The sequence below is a fragment of the Heterodontus francisci genome, chromosome 18, assembly GCF_036365525.1.
Source record: "Heterodontus francisci isolate sHetFra1 chromosome 18, sHetFra1.hap1, whole genome shotgun sequence".
NCBI lineage: Eukaryota > Metazoa > Chordata > Chondrichthyes > Heterodontiformes > Heterodontidae > Heterodontus > Heterodontus francisci.
In genome coordinates, this window is record NC_090388.1 from 38,113,096 (window position 1) to 38,138,353 (window position 25,258).

At 39.8% G+C, this 25,258-nt stretch overlaps 1 protein-coding gene across 4 annotated transcripts in view; it reads right to left on the minus strand.

Moving 5' to 3' along the window:
• Positions 1 to 22,015: 22,015 nt before the first annotated feature.
• Positions 22,016 to 25,258, minus strand: part of mdfic (MyoD family inhibitor domain containing) — an 84,585-nt gene continuing 81,342 nt past the window's right edge. For 3 of the 4 annotated variants that reach the window (XM_068051238.1, XM_068051239.1, XM_068051237.1), the window contains exon 5: positions 22,016 to 23,832. In XM_068051238.1, the coding sequence (XP_067907339.1) occupies positions 23,582 to 23,832 (251 nt within the window). In that variant the 3' untranslated portion in view covers positions 22,016 to 23,581. The remainder of the gene's footprint in view (positions 23,833 to 25,258) is intronic. The other variant, XM_068051240.1, reaches the window with a different exon arrangement.

Sequence of the window (25,258 nt, forward strand, 5' to 3'; positions counted from 1 at the left end):
TTTAAATGTTGTTTATATCTTAGTAGTGCTTAAGAATTTAGTTTTTCTAATTGAACAGTTAGTTTGTTGATATAAAGACACCTGGTTTGGTTAGCCTCATTCGGGGGTTAATAGATGGTACAATTTGGCTGGGTCTTTCTTCAATTTGGAAAGTTTAAAATGATATGTTAGGCAATCAGTGGAGGGACGGGATTGAATTAACTGTGCGTTTCTCCCACCACAATCAGAAACATATACTTTGATTGGGGGCGTTGACTGGAGCAGACAGTCGTAACATAAGGTACCTCACAGTAGATTGCTTTGCAAGATAAAAGAACCTTGTGAAATTGGTGGGACGTTGCTACAGTGGCTTAAGGTTCAATTGGCTACATTCATAAAAGCAGAATGCAGTTATTAATGGTTGTAGATATACTTGGAGATGAATTACCAGTGGTATCCCTCATTGATTCTGTTACAAATGTTATTTACTATCTTCATTCATGTCCTGACTGTAGGTGCTAGACAAATGTATCATCTGCAAACTTGCAGACCAAAGATTCATATAAGTGTCTGGACTGTGGATGAAGCAGATTTTGACCTGATGTAGGAACAGGCCTGCATTACTTTTACTCCCCACATAGTACAGACTTGAAGTCTGATGCCAGCCATGGCTCAGTGGGTAGCACTCTTACTGCTGAACCTGAAGGTTGTGGGTTCAAGTCCCACTGCAGGACTTAAGAACATAATTTAGTACAGTGCTGCACTGTCAGAGATGCCATCTTTCAGAAGAGACAGACAAAATCCCATAGCACTATTTTGAAAACAGCAAAGGAGTTCTCGCCAGTGTCTTGGCCAATATTTATCCCTCAACCAACATCACAAAATCAGATCATCAGGTCATTATTACATTGCTGTGCATGGGAGCTTCCGACACCCAAATTGGCTGCCATGTTTTCTATACTATAACAGTGACTATACTTCAAAACAAAAAGTACTTAATTGGTTGCAAAGTGCTTTGGGATGCTCAGTGGTTGTGAAAGGTGCTATATAAATGCAAGTCTATATTATGGGGAAAAAATATTGGCATTATTACACTCAATTCTCTTAAGGCTCATGAACAGATCTGTGAAATAATAACCAAAGCAAATAGGTTACTAGGTTGAAATCCCAGAGCAATTCAATAGAGAACAAAACATAACATCTTGTCCTTATTTAAGATGTGATTAGACCTTATTTAGAACACTGCATCCAATTTTAGTGCCCTCACATGGTGGTTGTTATATAGGCTTTGGAAAAGATTCAGAAGAGGGCCTCAAGAATGATACCCCACCTTAAAATATTAGTTACTCAGATTGGCTTAAAAACACTGGGATATTTTTCTTTAGCAATGCATAAACTCAGGGTCAATTTGGTGTTTAAAATAGTGAAGAACCTAGACTGTGTCGGACTGACAAATTATTGCATTTAGCTAGGTTACTGAGGACATCATGCATATAAATAATTCAAATGCAGTACTAGGTTCGACAGAAGGAGGTTCTACTTTTCCCAGAGAACAGACCTATGTAACAAGTTGCTGGATTGTGTGGCAAGTGCTGATTTGCTACAAACCTTCAAATAAAGAAGAGCTGAACCGGTGCCGAGCTGGGGAAGAGATCATAGCATACAAGAGGTCGGGGAAATATGAAATATTAGTAGTCATGGTCAATTTTTTTTTAATTCATTCTTGGGATGTGGGCATCGCTGAGAAAGGCAGCATTTATTGCTCATCCCTAATTGCGCTCAAGAAAGCAGTGGTAAGCTGCCTTCTTGAACTGCTGTAATCCATGTGGTGTACACCCACAGTGCTGTTAGGAAGGGAGTTCCAGGATTTGACCCAGCAACAGTGAAGGATGGAGACAGTTTCAAGTCAGGATGGTGTGCGACTTGGAGGGGATCTTGAAAGGTGGCAGTGTTCCCATATGTCTGCTCCCCTTGCTCTTCTAGGCAGTAGGAGGTAGAGTGTTTGGATGGTGCTGTCAAAGGAGCCTTAGCGAGTTAACACAGTGCATCTTGTGGATAGTTATACTCTGCTGCCACTGTTCGTCAGTGGTGGAGGCAGTGAATGTTTAAGGTGACAGATGGGGTGTCAACCAAGCTGGCTGCTTTATCTTGGATGATGTTGAGCTTGAGTATTGGAGCCACACTCATCCAGGCAAGTGGAGAGTATTCCATCACACTCTTCACTTGTGCCTTGTTGTTGCTGGATAGGCTTTGGGGAGTCAGGGGAGTGCTCACTGCAGAATTCCCAGCCTCTGACCTGCTCCTGTAGCCACAGTGTTTATGTGGCTAATCCAGTTAATTTGCTGGTCAATGGCAACCCCCAGCAGGTTGATGGTTGGGGATTCAGTGATGGTAATGCCATTAAATGTCAAGGGGAGATGGTTAAATTCTCTCTTGTTGGAGATGGTCATTGCCTGCCACTTGTGTGGTGCGAACGTTACTTGCCACTTACCAGCTTAAGCCTTAATGTTGTCCAGGTCTTGCTGCATGCAGACACGGACTGCTTCAGTATGAGAAGTCGCGAATGGTACTGAACACTGCAGTCATCAGCGAACATCTCCACTTCTGGCCTTACTTTGGAGGGAAGGTCATTGATGAGGCAGCTGAAGATAACCTCCAACAACCACAACCATCTACCTTTGTTCTAGGCAGGACTCCAACCAATGCAGAGTTTTCCCCGATTCCCACTGACTTCAACTTTGCTTGGCCTCCTTGATGCCTCATTAGGTCAAATGCTGCCTTGATGTCAGGGACAGCCATTCTCACCTCACCTCTGCAATTCTCCTTCTTTTTGTTAGTGTTTGGACCAACGCTGTAATGAGGTCTGGATCTGATTGTCTCTGGTAGAACATTGCATCAGAGCAGATGGTTGCTGAGTAAGTGCCGCTTGACAGCACTGTCAATAACACCTCCCATTACGATTCAGAGTAATTGTATGGGTGGTAATTGGCTGGATTAGAATTGTGCCGCTTTTTGTAGACAAGACATACCTGTGCAATTTTCCACATTGTCGGGTAGAACAAAGAAAATTACAGCACAGGAACAGGCCCTTCGGCCCTCCAAACCTGCGCTGATCCAGATCCTCTATCTAAACATGTCGCCTATTTTCTAAGGGTCTGTATCTCTTTGCTTCCTGCCCATTCATGTATCTGTCTAGATACATCTTAAAAGACGCTATCGTGCCCGCGTCTACCACCTCCGCTGGCAACGCGTTCCAGGCACCCACCACCCTCTGCATAAAGAACTTTCCACGCATATCCCCCCCTAAACTTTTCCCCTCTCACTTTGAACTCGTGACCCCTAGTAATTGAATCCCCCACTCTGGGAAAAAGCTTCTTGCTATCCACCCTGTCTATACCTCTCATGATTTTGTACACCTCAATCAGGTCCCCCCTCAACCTCCGTCTTTCTAATGAAAATAATCCTAATCTGCTCAACCTCTCTTCATAGCTAGCACCCTCCATACCAGGCAACATCCTGGTGAACCTCCTCTGCACCCTCTCCAAAGCATCTACATCCTTTTGGTAATGTGGCGATCAGAACTGCACGCAGTATTCCAAATGTGGCCGAACCAAAGTCTTATACAACTGTAACATGACCTGCCAACCCTTGTACTCAATACCCCGTCCGATCAAGGAAAGCATGCCGTATGCCTTCTTGACCACTCTATTGACCTGCGTTGCCACCTTCAGGGAACAATGGACCTGAACACCCAAATCTCTCTGTACATCAATTTTCCCCAGGACTTTTCCATTTACTGTATAATTCACTCTTGAATTGGATCTTCCAAAATGCATCACCTCGCATTTGCCCTGATTGAACTCCATCTGCCATTTTTCTGCCCAACTCTCCAATCTATTTATATTCTGCTGTATTCTCTGACAGTCCCCTTCACTATCTGCTACTCCACCAATCTTAGTGTCGTCTGCAAACTTGCTAATCAGACCACCTATACTTTCCTCCAAATCATTCATGTATATCACAAACAACAGTGGTCCCAGCACGGATCCCTGTGGAACACCACTGGTCACACGTCTCCATTTTCAGAAACTCCCTTCCACTGCTACTCTCTGTCTCCTGTTGCCCAGCCAGTTCTTTATCCATCTAGATGTTCATGTTGGAACAGCTTAATGAAGGACATGGCTATTTCTGGAGCACAAGTTTTCAGCACCACAGCCAGGATGTTGTCAGGGCCCATAGACTTACCTATATCCAGTGCCTTCATTTCTTGATAAAACTGGAGTAAATAGAATTGTCTGAAGACTGGCATCTATGATGCTGAGGACTTCAGCAGGAAGCAGAGATGGATCTTCCACTTAGCAATTCTTAGCAAGATAGTTGCAAATGTTTCAGCCATGTCTTTTGCACTATCATGGAGAATGGGGATTTTTTGGAGCCTGCTCCTGCAGTAGGTTGGTTAGTTGCCCACGACCATTTGTGACTAAATGTCACAGGACTGCAGGGCTTGATCTTATCCATTAGCTGTGGGATTACTTAGTTCTAACACATGCTGTTTCCGCTGTTTTGCATGCATATAATGTTTTATCATAGCTTCACCAGGTCAGTACCTCATTTTTAGGTGTGCCAGGTGCTGCTGTTGGCATTCTCTCCTACACTCCTCATTGAACCAAGTTTGGTCCCCTGACTTGATGGTAATGGTAGAGTGAGGGATATGCCAAGCCATGAGCTTACAGATTGTGGCTGAATAGAGTTCTGCTGCTGATGGCCTACAGCGCCTCATGGATGCCCAGTATTGAGCTGCTAGATCTGTTCTGAGTCTATCCCATTTAGCACACAGTAGTGGTGTCACACAACACGATGGAGGGTCTCATCTCCACATGGACTGTATGGTGGTCACTCCAACCAATACTGTCATGGACAGAGCCATCTGCGACAGGTAAACTGGGGAGGATGATGTCAAGTAGGTTTTACCCTCTTGTTGGTTCCCTGACCACCGGCCCAGTCTGGCAGATATATCCTTCAGGACTCTGCCAGCTGGGTCAGTCATGGTGCGATCGAACCACTCAGTGTTGGACATTGAAATCCCCCATCCAGAGCACATACTGTGCCCTTGCTACTCACTATGTTTTTCCAAGTGGCATTCAACATGGAAGAGCACTGATTCATCAGCCGAGGGAGGGCAGTAAGTGGTAATCAGCAGGCGGTTTCCTTGCCCATGTTTGAACTGATGCCACAAGACTTCTTTGATCTGGAGGATTCCCAGGGCCACTCCCTCCTGACTGTATACCACTGTGCCATCACCTCTGGTGGGTCTGTCCTGCTGTTGGAACAGGGCATACCCAAGGATGGTGATGGAGGAGTTTGGGGCATTGGCTGTAAGGTGTGATTTAATAAGTATGCCCATGTCAGGCTGTTACTTGACTAGTCTATGGGACAGCTCTCCCAATTTTTGGGAAAGTCCCAGATATTTGTGAGGAGGAATGGTCTTGATCACCCAAGAATGTGGAAGAGGAGTTTTCATTAAATTGAACATTTAAAAAAAAATTGTCTCTCATGAGATTCTATTGTTATATTCCAGAAAACCAGTTGGTGAAGGATGATACTGGAGCTGATCTTTACTAAGTCTCATATTTATTTACAGAGTGAAACATTACAAGCATATACCTCCTAACTCAACCCCCACATAATTTCTCTAAGTGTCTCTTCATATGTATTCGACAGACACCAATTAATGTCCTCAACCTGCATATAATTAAATCCAATTGATATACAATTAACATATATGGTTGCAGGTGGGTGGAGGATTTATGAGTCATGATGTTTAAGGAATCACAACCATATGGGGGAGGCTCAATGAACCTGGTCTTTTCCTGTCCCTCATTTTTATGCAGAGGTAACAATCTCCATTTGAAGGTCATACATTCTGTCTTTATCTTTGTCGTTCCATTATAAAATTCATTATAAATTCCTATATCCACATTTATAATGAAAACTGTAGATATAAATTTGTCATGTAATTATATTTCCTGCCAATGGGAACACTGCAATGCCTCCACTGGAAGGAGGGATTCATAATAGCCTCAGATTTTCCATCAACAGCTCCCATTATAAATGTAGACACAGGAATGGATAATGGAAAAAGTTGACAGGACATATCGCCACTGTAAGATTTTATAAAGTATTAAATATATTATAGATTCAGTTACATGCTCCATAACTGCTATTGCCAGAAGATACTCAAATACAATATAGACAAAGATTTTTTTTTAAATCACCAAGGACTTTTCTATACCTTTCTTACTGTTTTATTAGTGTTACGACCAGGTGAGAAAGAGGTCTAGGGGTTCCCTTTCAGCCTTCACCTGGTCTTACTGTAACAGGGCTTTATTTTTAAACACACCTTTTTGAGCTCCCCCTTGGTGAATCCTTGTTCACTGCTTTCCAATTATAAGGTAAAGAAATTAGCACAAACCGGCTTTCTTAGGTTTAAGGAAGAAAAGTTAAATTTATTGATACTTAAACTCTACTTCGGTTAACGCCTACGGATACACGACGTGCCCACACGCGCATGCATACGCGATACACACATGCAAATAGAGACCCAAAAAAAGGAAAAATAAAGTGGAGAGGTTTGAGGCAATATCTGAAGTGTGTATTACGGATCTTTGAGCTCACTGTAGAGTCCTTGCTTGTAGGTAATTCTTGCTTTTTGTTGGGGCCTAGTATTCTTCTTAAACCTTGTTCACTGTAGGAGACTTTTCTCTCTTGGGGTTCATGTGTCTTCAATGGATTCCAAAGCTGGTGAGAAAGAGATGGGAGCAGACAGGCAAGAGATGTTCTCAATCCAGGAGCTTTCTGGCTTCAAACACTCTTTCTCCAATTTAAAAACTCAGTTCAAAGCTCTGCAACAGCCAGTTAGTCATGTGACTAAACTGGTCTGACCACGTCTGTGCTGTGTATTGGGAGCAGGGACTGGTTCTTTTGTTCCAATACTGTCTGCTAGTATGCAAAAATGCCCTTCCGTTTAGGGGCCTGGCAATTCCTTGTAATAGGCCCTCTTTTCTTACCAGCAACAATTTGAAGTTTAATGTCCATGTGGCGAAATGATTGTGCCTCATTCTTGGCAAGTGGGGGCCAGCATGATATTAGTATAATTTAACTGATCACAAACAGAAATGTCTTACTACTGAGTCTCATATCATTATGCATATTATCAGGAAATGAAAGTAGCATATATGAAAAACTAAAATTCAGCAAATTTATCTCACTCATTCAATAGATGTGCTTTGATCATTTTTACTTCCAGCTTCCCTTTTTAGTAGACAAAGACATTATCAATTTTATGTTAAAATAGCCATAGACCCCGATATTGCAGTAGTAATGACGGAGAATGCCAGCTTTCGCCATTACTCCTCAAACTGACAGCATCATCAGCAGACTGCACAGAAATCCCGAGTTGCTATCATTGATTCTACACTTCACCATAGGGTGCGCTGCTGAAGTCCTTGTAGGCTGCAATTAGAAATCATTGAACTGATGAGAACTTCCACAGTTGACACTATTACTCTTTAAAAAATTAAACCTTGTTGAATGAGGTGTAGCTGGGTTTTTAAATGGCATACTAAGTTCATATTTACTGCTGAACAATCTCTCGGACTCTGAAAAACTAAATTTTATATATGTGGAATGTGAAATTTCTTCATTCGGATAAAAAAAATCCATATATTAAGGGTTTTTTTTCTATTTCAGCATCTACCTTATGCCCCAATCTTTACTTTTAAAATCATTTTATAGACAGCGAAATAAAGGACTATCCGTGCATCTTACTTCTTGTTTTGCGATCTGTGAGAATTTGTCAATGTGATTGCCTGCTTACCCTGCTTGATGACATCACTGTTGCTGGATACCTAGAGATTCCCTTGACTTAGCTCCAGATTCAAACCAATGCCACTGTTATTGCTAGATCTTTGTGGACAGCATTTGTCAAGGTCAGCAGCAAGCACCATCGCTTCACCACTGCCCACAATATCTGAGCCATTAACTTGTTATCTTTAGCAATACTGAAAAACATATTGCTTACTTTTAGTCGCAGCAACCATTTTTCAAATGGTTTTTAGATTTACATTGTAAGGCAGGACATATAACAAAGAAAAGTGATGGTGTAGTTACTAAAATAATGTTTAGCTGGAATTCATGTGTTATTCATTGACTGGGTTGATAATACCCATCACTTCACACATTAGTTCTTTTTTTTTTTGAAAGAAGCTATTTCAAAATAAGTAGTCTATGAAAAGGAAAAGACCCACTCTCTTATGGCTTAGATGAAAGGAAGGAATTTTCACTGTGATTAAAATCATGAGTAAAGCAGTAACAATTAAAATTACATTAAAATAAACTTATTTATCTGACAAAGGTCCTGCGTCAGTGGCTTGAGTATTATAATAACCCACAGCGAATAACCACAGCGAGGTCAGTCCAGTCATCTCAAAAGCCAAGAACTGAGGGGTGGGAACTCTGTAGGATTTATGTTGTACTTCTTTCAAAGAATAAGAAAGACCATATCAAAGGTTCATGCCCAACATACTTCATTAATTCAACTTCCTCATACAAAAAGAGGTATAGTTAGCAGAATAAATTGACAGTGGGATTCTGAAACACTATTCAGAGTACAGCAGCACCAAAGCACATGCTAGCAGCTGTCTATTTGAGATAACATTATGACGATGTTTAATAAAAGCAAGCATACTACTCCAGGTCAGTACCTTGCAGAAACGTCTTTGGAGTAATCCTTTCTACTTAGTCACAAGTAGTCATTTTAAGCACAATGGACATAAGAAGCAAAACTTTTTAGAAACAGAAAAAGGGCACTACACCAAATAATCTTCACTTTTTATGGTTCTAAACCCCATCTACTTGTCTTCTGACCATATTCTTTAATTTTATCCCTCTATAGAAGTGCATCTAGTTACCTCTTGATCTATTTGCATTCTTTGCTTCAACAGCTTGTCCAGAAAACTTGCTCTACAAATATAATATGTGCTTTATTTCTAATGTAACGCTCACAAAGTACAGTGATTGAAACTACAAGAACTCACCCTGAAGAGTTATAGAAATGGACCTTTCTTTTAAAAAAAGTGAACAATGCACTCCAAAATGGCAACTGAAAGTTAAAAGACTTGACTTTATACATTCAAACAGTCTACTGACTAGTTACGAACAAAAGAATACCTGCAAAGCCAGCAGCTCAATTGCACTCATCCTAAACACATCGAGACATTTTTGAATTGAATGGGTTCTTCTGAAACAAAGCAGATGTGAAGTAGCCACATCACTACAGGGAGGAAAATCTGTTTCCCATCAGAGGCAAAAGTGTGAAAACATTTGAGTTTTAAAGGCAGCTCCCTGAAGAGAGAGAGGCAGGAAGACCCAATAAGAGGCATCACCAAAAGCTTGTGCAGCTAAGAGCAGGGGAAAATGCAACAAGCCAAGAAGGGGAGCACCTTGCTGTGAATTCTACATTTTCAACTTGTGCAGCAGTGAATTGGAAGTGATCCTCTGTCTTCAAACTGAGAAATCTACAAACACCTCAGGCCAAAACCAAAGAGAACTTGACCTCGGAGAATTCAACAGGTTTACTGTGAACCCCGAAACCCTACCTCATTTAAACCACTTACTCCTTTTCCCCTCTAACCATCTCTTGTGTATGTGTGCACACGTGCGAGTGAATGCAGTTACAACAATTTTGTGATAAGGTATATTGCTCAATAAATAACTAATCTTCTGTTTTAACCCTACAAGAAAACCTGTCGCTGTCTGTTTATTTGACAGATAAAACACAAAAGGGTTAAACGCTAAAAACGAAAAACACGTGCTGCAGTCAGATGGGAGCTGAACAGTGGGAACCATCCACACCCCTCACCACGTGGCCATAACACTAATAAGAAAATTCCAAAAGTTTCCTTCTTTCTCCCAACTTCCTAATTAATTTTTTTTTTAAACTTGGGTCATTTATTATGTAAATAATTTGAAAGAAACATTTGTAGTGGATTTTTCTCTAGTTATAGGCGAGGCCCAAAAGATCAAAAAACAAACAGGTCTTTTTTGATCAACAATGAGGCTACAAAAATAACTGATATTTCCCTCAACACATTGGGGAGAAATGAAGTGCAATGAAACAAAGCACACTAAATTTTCCCCAAAGAGGAGATCAACTGTTGAGGGCCTTACATTTTTGAAATTGGATCCTCTGATATGTAGTATACACTCTTATTCTGGTATGTGGCATGTCCTACTATTCGAATGCACCTCTTCTTTGAAGATGGAAAAGTCTGTCTGCACTCCTCAATTACCTATTCACTCAGGGAATTAGGTAAAGGTCATAAATCTGCTGTAGCCTTGGCCTGCCGAAAAGAACCTTGCTTCGACATCGTGGTTGCTAGATTATCATTTAGCAAAGGAGTCAGCTGCATGGAGTCCTAGTGTCAAATCTGAAAACATTTTACATTTTAAAATATTGCGCGATTACAGGAGACATTGAAGATAGCTGTTATGGAAATTATTCAGTGGGAAGGACCCAGCCAATGAAAATGCTCAGCGACACACAGCAAATTTCAAAGCCAGGAGTTGGTGAACAACTGTGGCCATAAGAATCAAACAAACAATTTGCGAAATTAAAGTAAGACAAGTCAAAATTATATTGGTCAAAATGGGATTTAAAAACTTAGCAGGCTGTATACTATGAAATAAGCACAATTTTTTTTTAAAAATGCCCGCTGAGAGGGTATTTAAGTGAACAGAATACCAAATAGTCACTGAACATTGAATATAGTTTGGAGCCAATGGATGGAAGACAAACAACGAAGGCAGTGCCTCAAAGAAGAAATTAAATCGTGGCTACTACTATTCCTATGCGTAGTAGTCTGAGAAATAAAGCTGGTAGCTACAAATTTGGAAATTTATTTTACAATGCATATGAATTGCAATTTCATAACATTTTAGTAGGTCGCATGCATGGTCACTGAAAACGACAGTAAATCAGAGATATTTATTAAAATACTGAATAGCACCTAGGCATAAAACACAGTCCCTATCAAAATAGGAATACCAGACTAAATTACGTCCCTTATATCAGGTCATCCTTGATACTGGTGGCACACTGAATTCCCAGTTTAAAATAGGGCAGTTTTTTTTTTATAAACTGGAACATAATGTGATAAAGCTTGCTTTCTTGTAAACTGAGGTCAAATTTATTTTGGGAAGACATAAATTGAATCTAGGTTAACAGGTCTAATGTGGCAAATGGAAAAACTTATTCAGTGTCTTGAGACTTTTTTTTCTATAACTAGTGCATTTGAATTGTGCAAACCCACTCTCGAGGGATTATACAAATCTTAGTTGGCACTCTTTCCATCCCCCATCATAAAACAAAGCATATCTATAGTGGGTTATGTCAAGAGATAGGAACATTCTAGATGTCTGATCACAAATCAAATGAGTAGGAGATACATTCAATGTAAAAGAAAAACTTTAGCATGATTTAAAATATTTAAATTACCAAATAATTTTTACCACTCAAAATGCCAAAAAGCACTAAATAAAATTCATGTCAAAATTATTTACTTAGTACCACTCAAGACAATATAGTTTTTAATGAGCATACAACAGGTTTCTACCTTTATGTACATTTGTGAATATAACAATTTAGCAGTTCCAAAGCATTATAGAATGTCTCCTGTGCTATAACCAGCCATTCGTTCAATCAAGTCCATACACTGCAAGAGCGATTTAGCTAGTCCCACTCTTCCGCCCTTTCCCCATAGCCCTGCAAATTTTCTCTCATCAGATAATTATCCAATTGTCTTTGCCTCTACCACACTCTCAGGCGGTGCATTCAAGATCCTAATCACTTGCAGTGTAAATAGGTTTTTCCTCATGGCACCTTTGGATCTTTTGCCAATTACCTTAAATCAGTGCCCTCTGGTTCTTGACCCTTCCGCCAATGGGAACAGTTTCTTTCCAGACCCCTCATGATTTTGAACATCTCTATCTAATCTCCTCTCAATCTTCTCTTCTCCGAGAACAGCCCCAGCTTCTCCAATCTATACACGTAACTGAAGACAATCATCCCTGAACCATTCCCTTAAATATTTTCTGCACCCTCTCTAAAGCATTCACATTCCTCCTAAAGTGCAGTGCCCAGTATTGGACACAACACTCCATTTGAAGCTGAACCAGTGTTTTATAAAGGTTCACCATAACTTTCTTGCTTTTGTAATCTATGCCTCTATTTATAAAGCCCAGGATCCTGTATGCTTTTTTCACCACTTTCTCAACCTGCCCTGCCACCTTCAACACCTGCACCCCCTTTATAAATGTACCATTTATTTTATATTGCCTCCTCTCATTTTTCCTACCAAAATGCATCATTTCACATGTTTCTATTAAATTTCATCTGCCATGTGTCCGCCCACTCCACCAGCCTATGTCCTTTTGATGTCCATCACTATCCTCCTCTGTTCACAATACTCCCAAATTCTGTGACAAATGCAAATTTTGAAATTGTGCCCTGTTCCTAAATTTAAGTCATTAATGTATATCAAGAAAAGTAGTGGTCCTTGGTACCAAACCCTGGGGAATCCCACTGTATACCTTCTTCCTGTACAAGAAACAACCATTCACTGCTACTCTCTGCTTCTTGTCACTTAGTCAACTTCATGTCCATTCTACCCGACCCTTTTATTCCACGGGCTTCCACTTTAATGGTATGTCTATTTTGTGTCACTTTATCGAACATCTTTTGGAAGTCCATGTACAACACATCAACCGCATAACCCTCATTAATCATCTCTATTAGCTCTCTCAATCATGTTGGTTAAACATGGATTCGCCTTTATCAAATCCATACTGGTTGTCCTTATTTAATCCCACCAACAGAGTCTGTACATCACATTAGTGAAGTATCTTCTCCATGGAAACATTTTCACAAATGCAGTAAATCTTCTAAAAGTGTAATCAATACAGCAAGTTCACAGTAAGTTGCAGATAACCTGCAAAGTTTAACAGCAACATAACTCTTAGCCCATGGTCACAATGGTACAAACTTCTTGTAAAACCACTAGAAGATTTCAGTTTATAAATATTTTTGAACAAATAGATTACTGCCAGACTGTTTCTTCCTTTTCTGTTAATTTTCACAGTGGAGTCAGCAACAGGCAATGTCGTGCATCAAGAATGTGCCCCTTTCCAATCATTTCATACAGCCCAGGTGTCACACACTGTTACAAAGCTATTGTCAATTATCTTTAACAATTTGAAACGCCCCTTCCGTTTAAAAATACCTTTACTGGTAAACTAGTAACATTTACTTTCGGCAGATATCTTGAGTCTGGATAACGAACTTATACATAATTGGTCACAAAAGTGTTATTTTTGAGGATTACAGAGATATCAGCACAAACACTCCTGCACTCTAACCAGAGGCTACATCTAGTGCAGACTTTGGCATTATAATGTGATTCTAACAGCAGAGAGATAAGTTCATCAGACAAAACAGAAATTTTATTGTCATGTGTATTGCTGCTCATCAGCAGTCATTTAATGAACATTTTATCAGCAAGGCCCAATTTGTTGTAGAAATTGGTTTTAAAATTTAATCAGATAACAGTTCAAACTGAATGTGTATAACAGTCAACAAGCCTGAAAATGCATACACTTAACAAGCATTTAAGAACATAAGAAATAGCAGGAGTCGGCCATTCAGCGTCTCAAGCCTGCCTTGCCACTCAATAAGATCATGGCTGATCTGTCCCAGGCCTCAATTCCTCTTTTGGGCCTGCTCCGCCTAACCCTCAACTCCGAGATTTCAAAAATCTATCTACCTCCTCCTTAAATACATTTAGTGACCTAGCCTCCACAACTCTCTGAGGCAGAGAATTCCAGAGATTCACCACCCTCTGAGAGAAGAAATTCCTTTGCATCTCAGCTTTAAGTGTGTACCCCCTTATTCTGTAATTATGTCCCCTAGTTTGAGATTCCCCCACTAATGGAAACATCTTTTCAACATCTATCTTGTCAAGCCCCCTTAAAATCTTATATGCTTCTCTAAGATCACCTCTCATTCTTCTAAACTCCAATGAATAAAGGCCTAATTTGTTTAGCTGTTCTTGATAAGACAACCCCTTCATCCCAGGAATCAGCCTGGTGAACCTTTTCAGAACTGCCTCCAATGCTAGTATATCCTTCTTTAAATACGGGGACCAATACTGTACGCAGTACTCCAAGTGTGGCCTCACCAACACCCTGTACAGTTGTAACAAGACTTCCCTATTTCTAAACTCTAACCCCCTAGCAATAAAGGCCAAAATTCCATTTGCCTTCCTAATTACTTGCTGCACCTGCATGCTAACCTTTTGTGTTTCATGCACAAGAACACACAGATCCCTCTATACTGCAGTATTTTGTAGTCTTTCTCCATCTAAATAATAATCTGCTTTTTTATTTTTCCTACCAGAGTGGATGACCTCACACTTTCCCACATTGAACACCATCTGCCAAGTTTTTGCCCACTCACTTAACCCATCTATATCCCTTTTCAGATTCTTTGCGTCCTCATCACAACATGCCTTCCCACCTATTTTTGTATCGTCAGCAAATCTGGATACACTACACTCTGTCCCTTCCTCCAAGTCATTAAATATAGATAGTAAATAGTTGAGGCCCTAGGACCGATCCTTGTGGCACCCCACTAGCTTTACAACCTGAAAAAGACCCATTGATCCCGACTCTCTGCCTCCTGTGTGTTAGCCAATCCTCAATCCATGCCAACACATTACCCCCAATACCCTGAACTCTTATTTTGTGCAATAACCTTTTATGTGGCACCTTATCAAATGCCTTCTGAAAATCCAAATACACTGGATCTACTGGTTCCCCTTTATCCACTCTGCTTGTTATATCCTCAAAGAACTCTAACAAATTTGTCAAACATGATTTCCCTTTCATAAAACCATGTTGACTCTGTTTGATTGCATTATGTTCTTCTAAATGTCCTGCTATTTCTTCCTTAATAATGGACTCTAGCATTTTCCCAATGACATGTTAAGCTAACTGGACTGTAGTTTCCTGCTTTCTGTCACCCTCCTTTCTTGAACAGGGGAGTCACATTAACGGTTTTCCAATCCGCTGGTACCCTACCGGAATCCAGTGGGTTTTGTTATATTATTACCAATGCCTCCACTATCTCTGCAGCCACTTCTTTTAAAACCCTTGGATGCAGGCCATCAGATCCTAGTGACTTGTCTGCCTTTAGTCCCAGTTTGTCCAGCACCTTTTCCCTGGTGATAGAGATTGTTACAAGTTCCAGGTTTAATGTTTAATGAGGTTTAACCTCAGGTTACCTGATTTCATACTTGTTTGTCCATAGAATACACCCAGAAATAGGAAAATTATTGTTCTGGCAACAAACTCTTACACTAAATTAACATGTTAGTGGGGGAGTAGGGGCAGGAAGAGATACGAAAGAGACCGAGAAAGAGCATGAGAGCTATAAAGAAAGAGCACATGAAAGGTACAAGAATGAGATATTAGAAAAGAACAGAGATATGAAAAGAAAGCAGGTAAACAGATGACTGGAATGTTCAGTTATTTTGATTTAAAGTTGTTCTTTTTATATTTTTTGTAATTGAGAAACATTCCAGATGAAGGCTTCCTCTGGACTCTCAGCATCCAGCCGTGGGTGTATCAAGTTGGAGTGGGAGAGTAGTGAATGGAGGGTTAAAAGATGAGGTGAGTAATAGCAGGGTAAGGTGGAAGAAAGCATACATGGAGCAGTGGATATGATAATGTGGGAGAGAGGATAGAATGAAGCATAAGTGATTGCAGAGGAGATGAGTAGTATGGCATGGTGCAACAAAGAAAGTAGTCACAAAAAGCTGCAGGTCACATTTAACCTGTAACCCCCCTCCCTGGAGTATTGGTGCACAGTTCTGGTCACCACATTACAGGAAGGACATAATTGCTCTGGAGAGAGTACAGAGGAGATTTACAAGAATGTTGTCAGGGCTTGAAAACTACAGCTATGAGGAAAGATTGGATTGGCTAAGGTTGTTTTACTTAGAAGAGGAGGCTGAGGTGTAATTGAGGTGTACAAAATTAATGAGGGGCCTAGATAAATAGGAAGGACCTGTTTCCCCTAGCAGAGAGGAAAATTACAAGGGGGCACAGGTTTAAGGTGATTGGTAGAAGGATTAGAGAAGACATGAGGAAATTTTCACCCAGAGGGTGGTGGGTGTCTGGAATTCGCTGCCCAGATCGGTGGTGGAGGCACAAACCCTCAACTCATTTAAAAGGTACCTGGACATGCACTTGAAGTGCTGTAACCTGCAAGGCCATAGACCAGGTGCTGCAAGGTGGGAATAGATTGGGCGGCTAGTTTTTTCAGCTGGCGCGGACACGATGGGCTGAATGGCCTCTTTCTGTGCCATAACGTTTCTATGATTCTATGGTACCCCAAAAGTAGCCTGAACAAAAAGACAAAAAAAACCAGAAAAAGGACTGCGAGAAGCAGTGGAGAAGAAAGACAAAAGCAGAAGAGTCAGAGAGAATTACCAACACAGAGACATCAGAGACAGGTGAGTGACTGTACTATTTGACTTATGAGCAATCCCATGAGATTGGATTATTTTTAGCATATTAATTCAATTTTCTGGACAAACTATTTTTCCTCACCTTGGTCAGCTTCTCCTTTTCAATATCTCAGTGCAGATATTCTCTGAGGAATCCAAACTTCAGGTATCATTCCAGAGGTTCGTACATCAGAACAACCTGGTGGCAGTGTTCAAAGTGCTCATATTCAAAATAACATGTTGGAAGACAGACAGCACTGGATGCATTTCATCATAGTTGACAATAACAGAAAGTAGTTTAACCATGCTGAAGGAACATCTATTAATTTGACAGCCAGAGAATTAAAAAATTCCAAACTTGCAGACCATAAGTCTTTTACACATCATACACAATAATGTTAATCTATTCTAAGAAACTTCTTTTGAAGAGGAATGCTATTTTTAAAGTAGAACAGAATCAAACTCATGTAAGTATGGATTTCTAATAACCTTTGATGCAGTCAAAAATTAATTAACATTAGAATATAGGATTCAACAAATAATAAATGCAAAATGGCTGTGACAATGCTTGGTCAAATCCTATTAGAGTTTCCAGGTTATAACCCCATTAAACTTGGTGAACTAACTCACAACTGGGAATTCTAATGGAGGCATTACCCGGATAGATTAATTGGGTGCAACATTAAATAGACATTTTTAAAATTTACTTACTTGACAACCTGTATTCATCATTTAATACGTTGGACTTTTATTTATCGTGAAAACTATATTCAGATAATCAATGAGATGTATTATAACTATATTAGAGGGTAGAAATTGGTTTATGCCAATTTTCAGCTACAGAATGAGTCACATGCTCAGAGCATCTGCCCAATCAACTAAAGTTCCAAATTGGTCCTGTTCAACAGTTGTTAGGCTTTTGGATGAAATGTTAAACTGAGGCCCCGCCTACCCTCTCAAGTGCAAAAAGATTCAGGCTAAAAAGATCCCGTGGCACTAGGGTTTGCACAAGAGTGATTTGTAAATAAGCAGTCACGTAACCATTTGTCAAATCAAGACTGGAGCCTTTTGGAATAGTGAGGTAAAAATATTTTCGTAGTACATCTATTAGTCTTCATAATTAGCGACATAACAGGAAGACCCATGAAGTTGTATGATTTATGGACATTATGTTGGGCGTCAGGATTGTATCAGATGGTAGGAGAGTGCGTTGGTGCTCTGGGGAGGGGAGGGATGGCAAGAGTTGAATTTTCTGCCTTACAGCTCCACACTGCTGGGACATACCCTTCCTCTGCACCTTGCAGTTCCTCATCCCCTTAATCTTCCTGCTCACCGTGTGGTTCCTCAGCCCCCTTCATCTTCCTGCTCCACTTCCTCCTCAGAAAGCTCCAAAGCAACTCCTCTTTGCATTGCAAGATTATGGAGCATGCAGCAAACCATTATAAATCTCAACAATCACTATGAGCTGCATTGAAGGACTCCTCCTGAACTGTTCAAAAAGCAGAACCATTGTTTCAGGACACGAATAGATTACTTGGGGCCCATTGCTCCATGGCTCTATAAATCATCACTCAATGTCTATGCTTAGGTTCCTGGGAGGAGTCGTGAGTCAGTTGGTAAGGGAATGGCCCTCCTCCTCATCCAATGGTCTGAATGGAATAGAGGGGCTATTGAGGACTGACGCAATATGAAAGCATCATGACTTCTGCTGAGAAAGCAGGCTCAGACGCACATGACTTGCTGCCTGTGCTTATAAAAAAATGTTGAGTGTTGAGTGAAGGGAAGCATTTCCTGTTGAGAATCATGGTGGAAGAGGGGGAAGACGCAAGGCTCCATGTCTACAGTCAATGACGCCCTGAACTTGTAGGAATCTAGTAATCCGGGCAAATCCTAGTGCTCTTTCTTCCTGCTGATCAGCCTCTGGGGGAAAATAATGAAAAATTGATGCATCATAAACAATGCATCAGTGACCTGACAGATCATTGTGTGCACAGCAAATTGACTTAATGTTGCTGATATTACCAGAAGTCGTTTGGAAGGAGCCAAACCCATGAAAGTTTCTAGCCACAGTGACCTTCACTGCCTTGGCAGTGTACTGCATACACTGGCATGGGGCTCCAAATTCTCAATCCAACATGTGGCACAGATAAGTGACTGTCTCCTTGTTGGAACACAACTGCATTATACACTGCTCCTCGGAGAGGTTCAGGAACGATGTCCTGTTTCTGAGTACTGTAATGCCTTCTGTGCCCTTACATCCTTTGCCCTCTTGCAACCTTTGCAGTTCAAGACTGCTGTTCCTCCTGATCGGACAGCCTAAATGGTATTTAAGCAATTAAGCAAATGTCAAGAACCTCCCTTTCACAAACTCATGCTCAAGAGTAATGCATAAACACAGGTCAATCAACCAAAATCATACCCAAAAGCATCCGAGTAGCCGAAAGCAAAATAACCAGAGACTTACCTTATTGGAGGTGACAATCCCTTTAAAAACCACGCACGAAAGATGCTCACCAAACATTCCTGCCATTATTTGCTGGGCAGGTTTAAAGGAAGTATTGTTTCAGGTATACATGAACACCAATTTCACAAATGGGGCCCGATTCAGGTACAGGACTCAATATTTAAAATTATGACTATGTTTGTTTCAGGTGGCCTCTAGGGATGCTTCTAGTGCACTTGAACCAATATGGCATCAGATGCTATTTCAGTAAGGAATGCTGCCTACAGAATCTGACTTTCTGGAACCCACTTTGGACCACAAAAAACGTGCAAAATATGTACTAATTTCCACCCTGAGGTTTCTACTATAACAAAAGGGCATTTCAACACAAAAATTTTTTCTCAAGAGTTGATTTGAAATCATAGACAATTTTGTTATTTGAAAGAATGTGTATTCTGAGGTTTCATGGCACACTAATGGTTAAGTAGATATTTCATAACCAAATATTTAATCTAAAATTATGTGCCAATCCATTACTCTCAGGATTTGAATACCAAACCCAATACGTATTAAACTGTAAATGAAATCATAATTTGTTGGCATTCAATCAAAAATCTTATTTCTGAATTCACTATGGCCTGATATGGCACTCTGAATTCATATACCAAACTTCATGATTCCATTGCAATGCAGCAGCCCAACACAGAATTTACAATCAGACACAAGCATGGCAACAGCATCTATAGATCAATCAGCTGAATGAAGAAAAAGTGTGCTTATGACAGATGCCAGGAAGAAAATACTATTGAGAACCAGGTTGAATATAGAATGTTCAGAGGGGAAGTGAAAAAGCAAATAAGAGAAGCAAAGGGAGAGCATGAAAAGAAACTGGCAGCTAGCATTAAAGCAAATCCCAAAGTTTTCTGTAGGCATATAAATAGTAAAAGGGTGGTTAATGGAGGAGTGGGGCCGATTAGGGACCAGAAAGGGGATTTACACCTGGAGGCAGAGGGCATAGCTGAGGTATGAAATGAATACATAGCATCTGTCTTTAAAGGGAGAAGATGCAACCCAAGCAATGTTGAAAAAGGGAGTAAGTCAGACGCTAGAGGGGTTTAAAATTGATGAAGCATTAGATAGGCTGTCTGTACTTAAAGTGGATAAAGCACCAAGACCAGATGAGATGCATCTAAGGATACTGAGGGAAGTGAGGGTGGAAATCGCAGAGGCACTGGCCATAATTTTTCAATCTTCCTTCGACTCGGGGGTGATGTCAGAGGACTGGAGAATTGCAAACGTTACACCCTTGTTCAAAAAAGGGTGCAAAGATAAGCCCAGCTACAGGCCAGCCAGTTTAACTTCGGTGGTGGGGAAACTTCTAGAAAGAATAATTCGGGAGAAAATTAATAGTCACATGGACAAATAAGGAAAGCCAGCATGGATTTCTTAAGGGAAAATCATGTTTAACTAACTTGAAGTTTTTTGAGGAGGTAACAGAGAGGGTTGATGTGGGCAATCCTGTTAATGTGGTATACATGGACTTTCAAAAGGCATTTGATACAGTGCCACACAACAGACTTGTGAGCAAACTTGTGGCTCATAGCATAAAAGGGATGGTAGCAACATGGATACGGATTTGGCTGAGTGACAGGAAACAAAGTAGTGGTTAATGGATGTTTTTCGGGCTAGAGGAAGGTCTGTAGTGGAGTTCCCCAGGGATCAGTGTTGGGACCCTTGCTTTTCCTGATATATATTAATGACCTAGACCTTGGTGTACAGGGCACAATTTCAAAGTTTGCAGATGATATGAACTTGGAAGCATTGTGAACTGCGAGCAGGATAGTGTAGAACTTCAAAAGGACAGACAAGTTGGTGGAATTGGCAGAGGTGGCAGATGAAGTTCAATGCAGAGAAATGTAAAGTGATTCATTTTGATAGGAAGAACATGGAGAGACAACATAGAATAAAGGGTACAATTCTAAAGGAGGTGCAGGAGCAGAGGGACCTGGGTGTATATGTGCATAAGTCATTGAAGGTGGCAGGACAGGTTGAGAGAACGGTTAATAAAGCATACAGTGTCCTGGGCTTTATTAATAGGAGCACAGAGTACAAGAGCAAGGAAGTTATGTTGAACTTGTAAAAGACACTAGTTCGACTTCAGCTGGAGTATTGTGTCCAGTTCTGGGCACCACACTTGAGGAAAGACGTGAGGGCATTGGAGAGAGTACAGAAAAAATTCACAAGAATGGTTCCAGGGATGAGGAATTTTAGTTATGAAGATAGATTGGAGAAGTTAGGACTGTTTTCCTTGGAGAAGGCTGAGAGGTGATTTGATGGAGGTATACAAAGTCATGAGGGGTCTGGACAGAGTAGATAGACAGAAACTGTACCCACTCGTGAAAGGATGTAGAATGAGAGGGCACAGATTTAAAGTATTTGGTAAGAGGAGCATTAGTGGCATGAGGAAAAACTTTTTCACACAGCGAGTGGTTAAGGTCTGGCACGTGCTGCCTGAGAAAGTGGTGGAGGCAGGTTCAATTGAAGCATTCAAAAGGGAATTAGACAGTTATATGGAAAGGAAGAATGTGCAGGGTTACAGGGAGAAGGCAGGGGAATGGTACTGAGGGAGTTGCACTTTCAGAGAGCTGGTGCAGACATGATGGGCCAAATGTCCTCCTTCTGCATTGTAACAATTCCGTGATTCGGTGAAGGAAGGCAGGCAAGTTAGTAAGCAGCACGTTTGCAAACTATTCAGCATCAAAAATCAATGAAACTCTGGTAACAAAATCAAATCATTCAATTTTAAGGTAAGCGTCTCCCACCCCTGACCTGAATTACAACCACACAGAACCTTATTGCTGTAAACAAATTTACAAGGCCAATTTGATTTGAGATACTTCAGATTTCCACCACCCATTTATTGGAGTGAATCTTTATACAAACAAGTAACTCGAAAATGCGAAGCTGTTAGAAAACATTGTTTTTTTAAGACAAAGTCATGCACAAATGCCAATATTCTTGGAATGAATTCAGCAGTCAAGCCCAAAGATCAAATCACAATTAATTTCTCATGTGTCTTTCATGTGAATAATAATACATCATTTATAATATTGCCCCCATAATGCAACAGTTTAATACAGTAAAAAAAGGTTTGTCTCGCAAAGCGCTTTGACCACAGATACAATTGCAGGTGTACTCATTGTCTGTCGAACAAAATCTTTTCAGGGGGTTCATTATTTATATTGTAAGACTCGCCAGTTCCCAATTCATTCTGTTCAGTGGGGTCTATGTTCATACAACAATCAAGACTAACAACACTGGAATAAAATCTAGAAAGTTATTAACATTAAAAGGAAGTGAACAAAGCAATGCTTAAATTCAGAACATGCTTAATAAGATTTAATCTGTCAATTAGAGTACATAGTCACACAGGGTTGAACAAAATATAGCTAATGTTTAAATTGAGTTTAATTACTTTTCTTTTTCATTTCTGTTGGTTGTTTTAGTACGTGGCTTAGACCAATGCTCTAGTCTGTACAAAAAAAATACAGAAAGCCACAAAAATATATATCTGGTTTGCCTCACAAAATAAAGCTACAAACAAATTAAAAGAAAACACATAGCTCATTTTTCAAAGTAAGCAAATATCTCTATCGTGCAATACTACATTGCTTTATCAACTTAACTTGATTCGTTACTACTCTACACAATATGTTTAAGAAGACACATTTTTGAACAAAAAATCTTAAATTAATGAAATACAAGGGTGTATTTAAAACCCCTCCCACTTTCCCCATGCAGGTATGCGAATCAGGTTTTCAAGTTAAACACTTCCTTCAGGAAAATAAGCAGAGATGAATACTTGTAACAATCGTTCCTATTTGTAGGATGCAAAAAGAAGCCTTTACACAGTTAAATCCCTAACTTGTTTTAAACCAGACACTAAACACAAAAGAATATACACTTAACAGTAGTGTACAGTAATATGTAGATTTCTAATAATTTAATGTACTTTTTAATACAATCAGTAACCAATTTGAGTCCTTTAATTTGAACCAAAAGCATTGAGATAAAATATGGCAGAATGCTGAGCCTAGATTGTAAATCTGGTTAAATGTATAGTCCATATCTTTTTGAAAAATCTTCATCAAGAATATACAGCATTAATGCATATAAACAAAAAGATTGTGGAGGAACAGCTTTGGTTTTTGAAACTGTACCCAGCCTAAACATGCACATACACAATGTTCCGCAGCAACATCTCTGCCTAATAACAAAGTAACATTTGCAAACATTAATGAAGAACTCGTACTGCATATTTTTAAAACAAAAATGCCAAATATGATGTCTACGTTGGTACAGAGATGATATAAATTTCCACAGCAATGTTTTTTCATACCCATGTAGACGTTAGAGTGCAACTGTTTTGTCTTCTTAATGTTGAAGTTGACCAGGGTATTTTGGTATCTCTGGTCTTGGCAACAGTATGGACATTATCTCTAGTTTATCGCTTTTAAATTCATGCTGCTTCAGATGATCATGAAGGAAAGCAAATCCCACAACATTCCATACAGATTTCCAAGCAGTCCGAGGACTCACAACAGGCATCCATCATGCCACAGTCCATGTCACATGGGCAGTTACAATCATCCCCAAAGTCATCTGATCCACAACAGCAGCAACAGTTTTCAGATGTACAGATACCACAGGAAGCTTGTCCCAAGATGATGTTGCAGAAGGTGATGAATTCACAGAAGAGGCAGGCGAGAATGCAATGTACACAACCATCTTCAAGTGGGAAAAAGTGTAATTTACCATACATCCCAGAGATTGTAAATGGGGAAGGAAAAAGGGAAGAAAAGTATAATGTCACATCATAGCAAGGCAAAAATAGAACAGTAAATCAAAACACAGTGGTTTGTAGGGATCTCCTGTTCAGTAATGACATTTATGATCTTACCCTTGAAAATATGAATTTAAGAAATCTGTAACTAATATCAGTAATGGATAGCAGAAATACTGAAGAATCTCAATTTTCTATTTATTTTACCAAGTTCACACTGGAGTGATTCTAATAGAGAAAAACTTAACTAATCAATCTGCTTCGTGCTCCAACCCCCCAAAACACCAAAAGTAAATATTCTGCCAGTGTACATCTGACTATGGTAATGGATGCTGAAGGTAGCGTTCAATTTCTTTTCAAATTTCCAGGGAAATGTGTCAAGTTGTTGGTTTGAAGTTACTAAACAGTCTGTCCCTTTTCTTGCTCTTGTTAAGATTTTAAAAAAGGCCATGATCCACAAGATTGTAAGACACCTCCAAGTGGTACGTGAAGTTACCCTAGGCATCACTATGCATGCTGTGCAAAAGACTATCACTGAAATTTTTGTGTCTTCTGTATTCTTCCCAAAATTTTATATACCAGTTTACGACAGTTTTGCCTAATCTATATCTATGCTGGAGTTCTTCAGAATTCCATTTAATCACTTCAATACCGATATATTAGTGACCATGCATTGTAAATGGTGAAATCACTTACATGTGAGACTAGTTGGGATCATATATTACATATAAACAGATGAGGCAATGTCACTCTATTTGAAGACAATACATAAAATATTTATTCATTACTACTAAAAGTCTTATAAAACAGAATTTCAAGAATTTATATGAAAACAAACAATATTCAGTGATTTTATTTTGTGATGGGTAATTGAATTCTTTCTATTTGAGTACCCAGTGTCAGCATCTAATACTCCCTTGTCAGATACAGCAGAGATAGAAGCAGCAAAAAAAAAATCTCCCTCTACCACAACATGCCTCCATTCCAACCTCAGAAGAGCATCATCTATTGTACCAGTCGAATATGATTTGCAATTTCCACACCAGCCACTCTAAGAAAGATTGCCAATTAGTGCCAGTTTTATGCTGTAGGTCCATGCAGGCTAAGTACTAGATTGAGACCAGCCTAAATCATTCCACGTTGGACCAATACACGACTGCTGACAGAGCAGATCTTCAGCTCATCAGTCTGGGCTTAATTTGAATTTATGCCCCAGAGATTAATCCACAGCATCATCCAGTTTCCTGATCACTTACTTTATTAACATACTAATTTTACTTTACTCACATTCAACCAGAATTTTTATACAAGAAACTTGAATTAAAAATTAAAATAGAATATCACAGAATTAAATTTAATCAGGACTCAAAG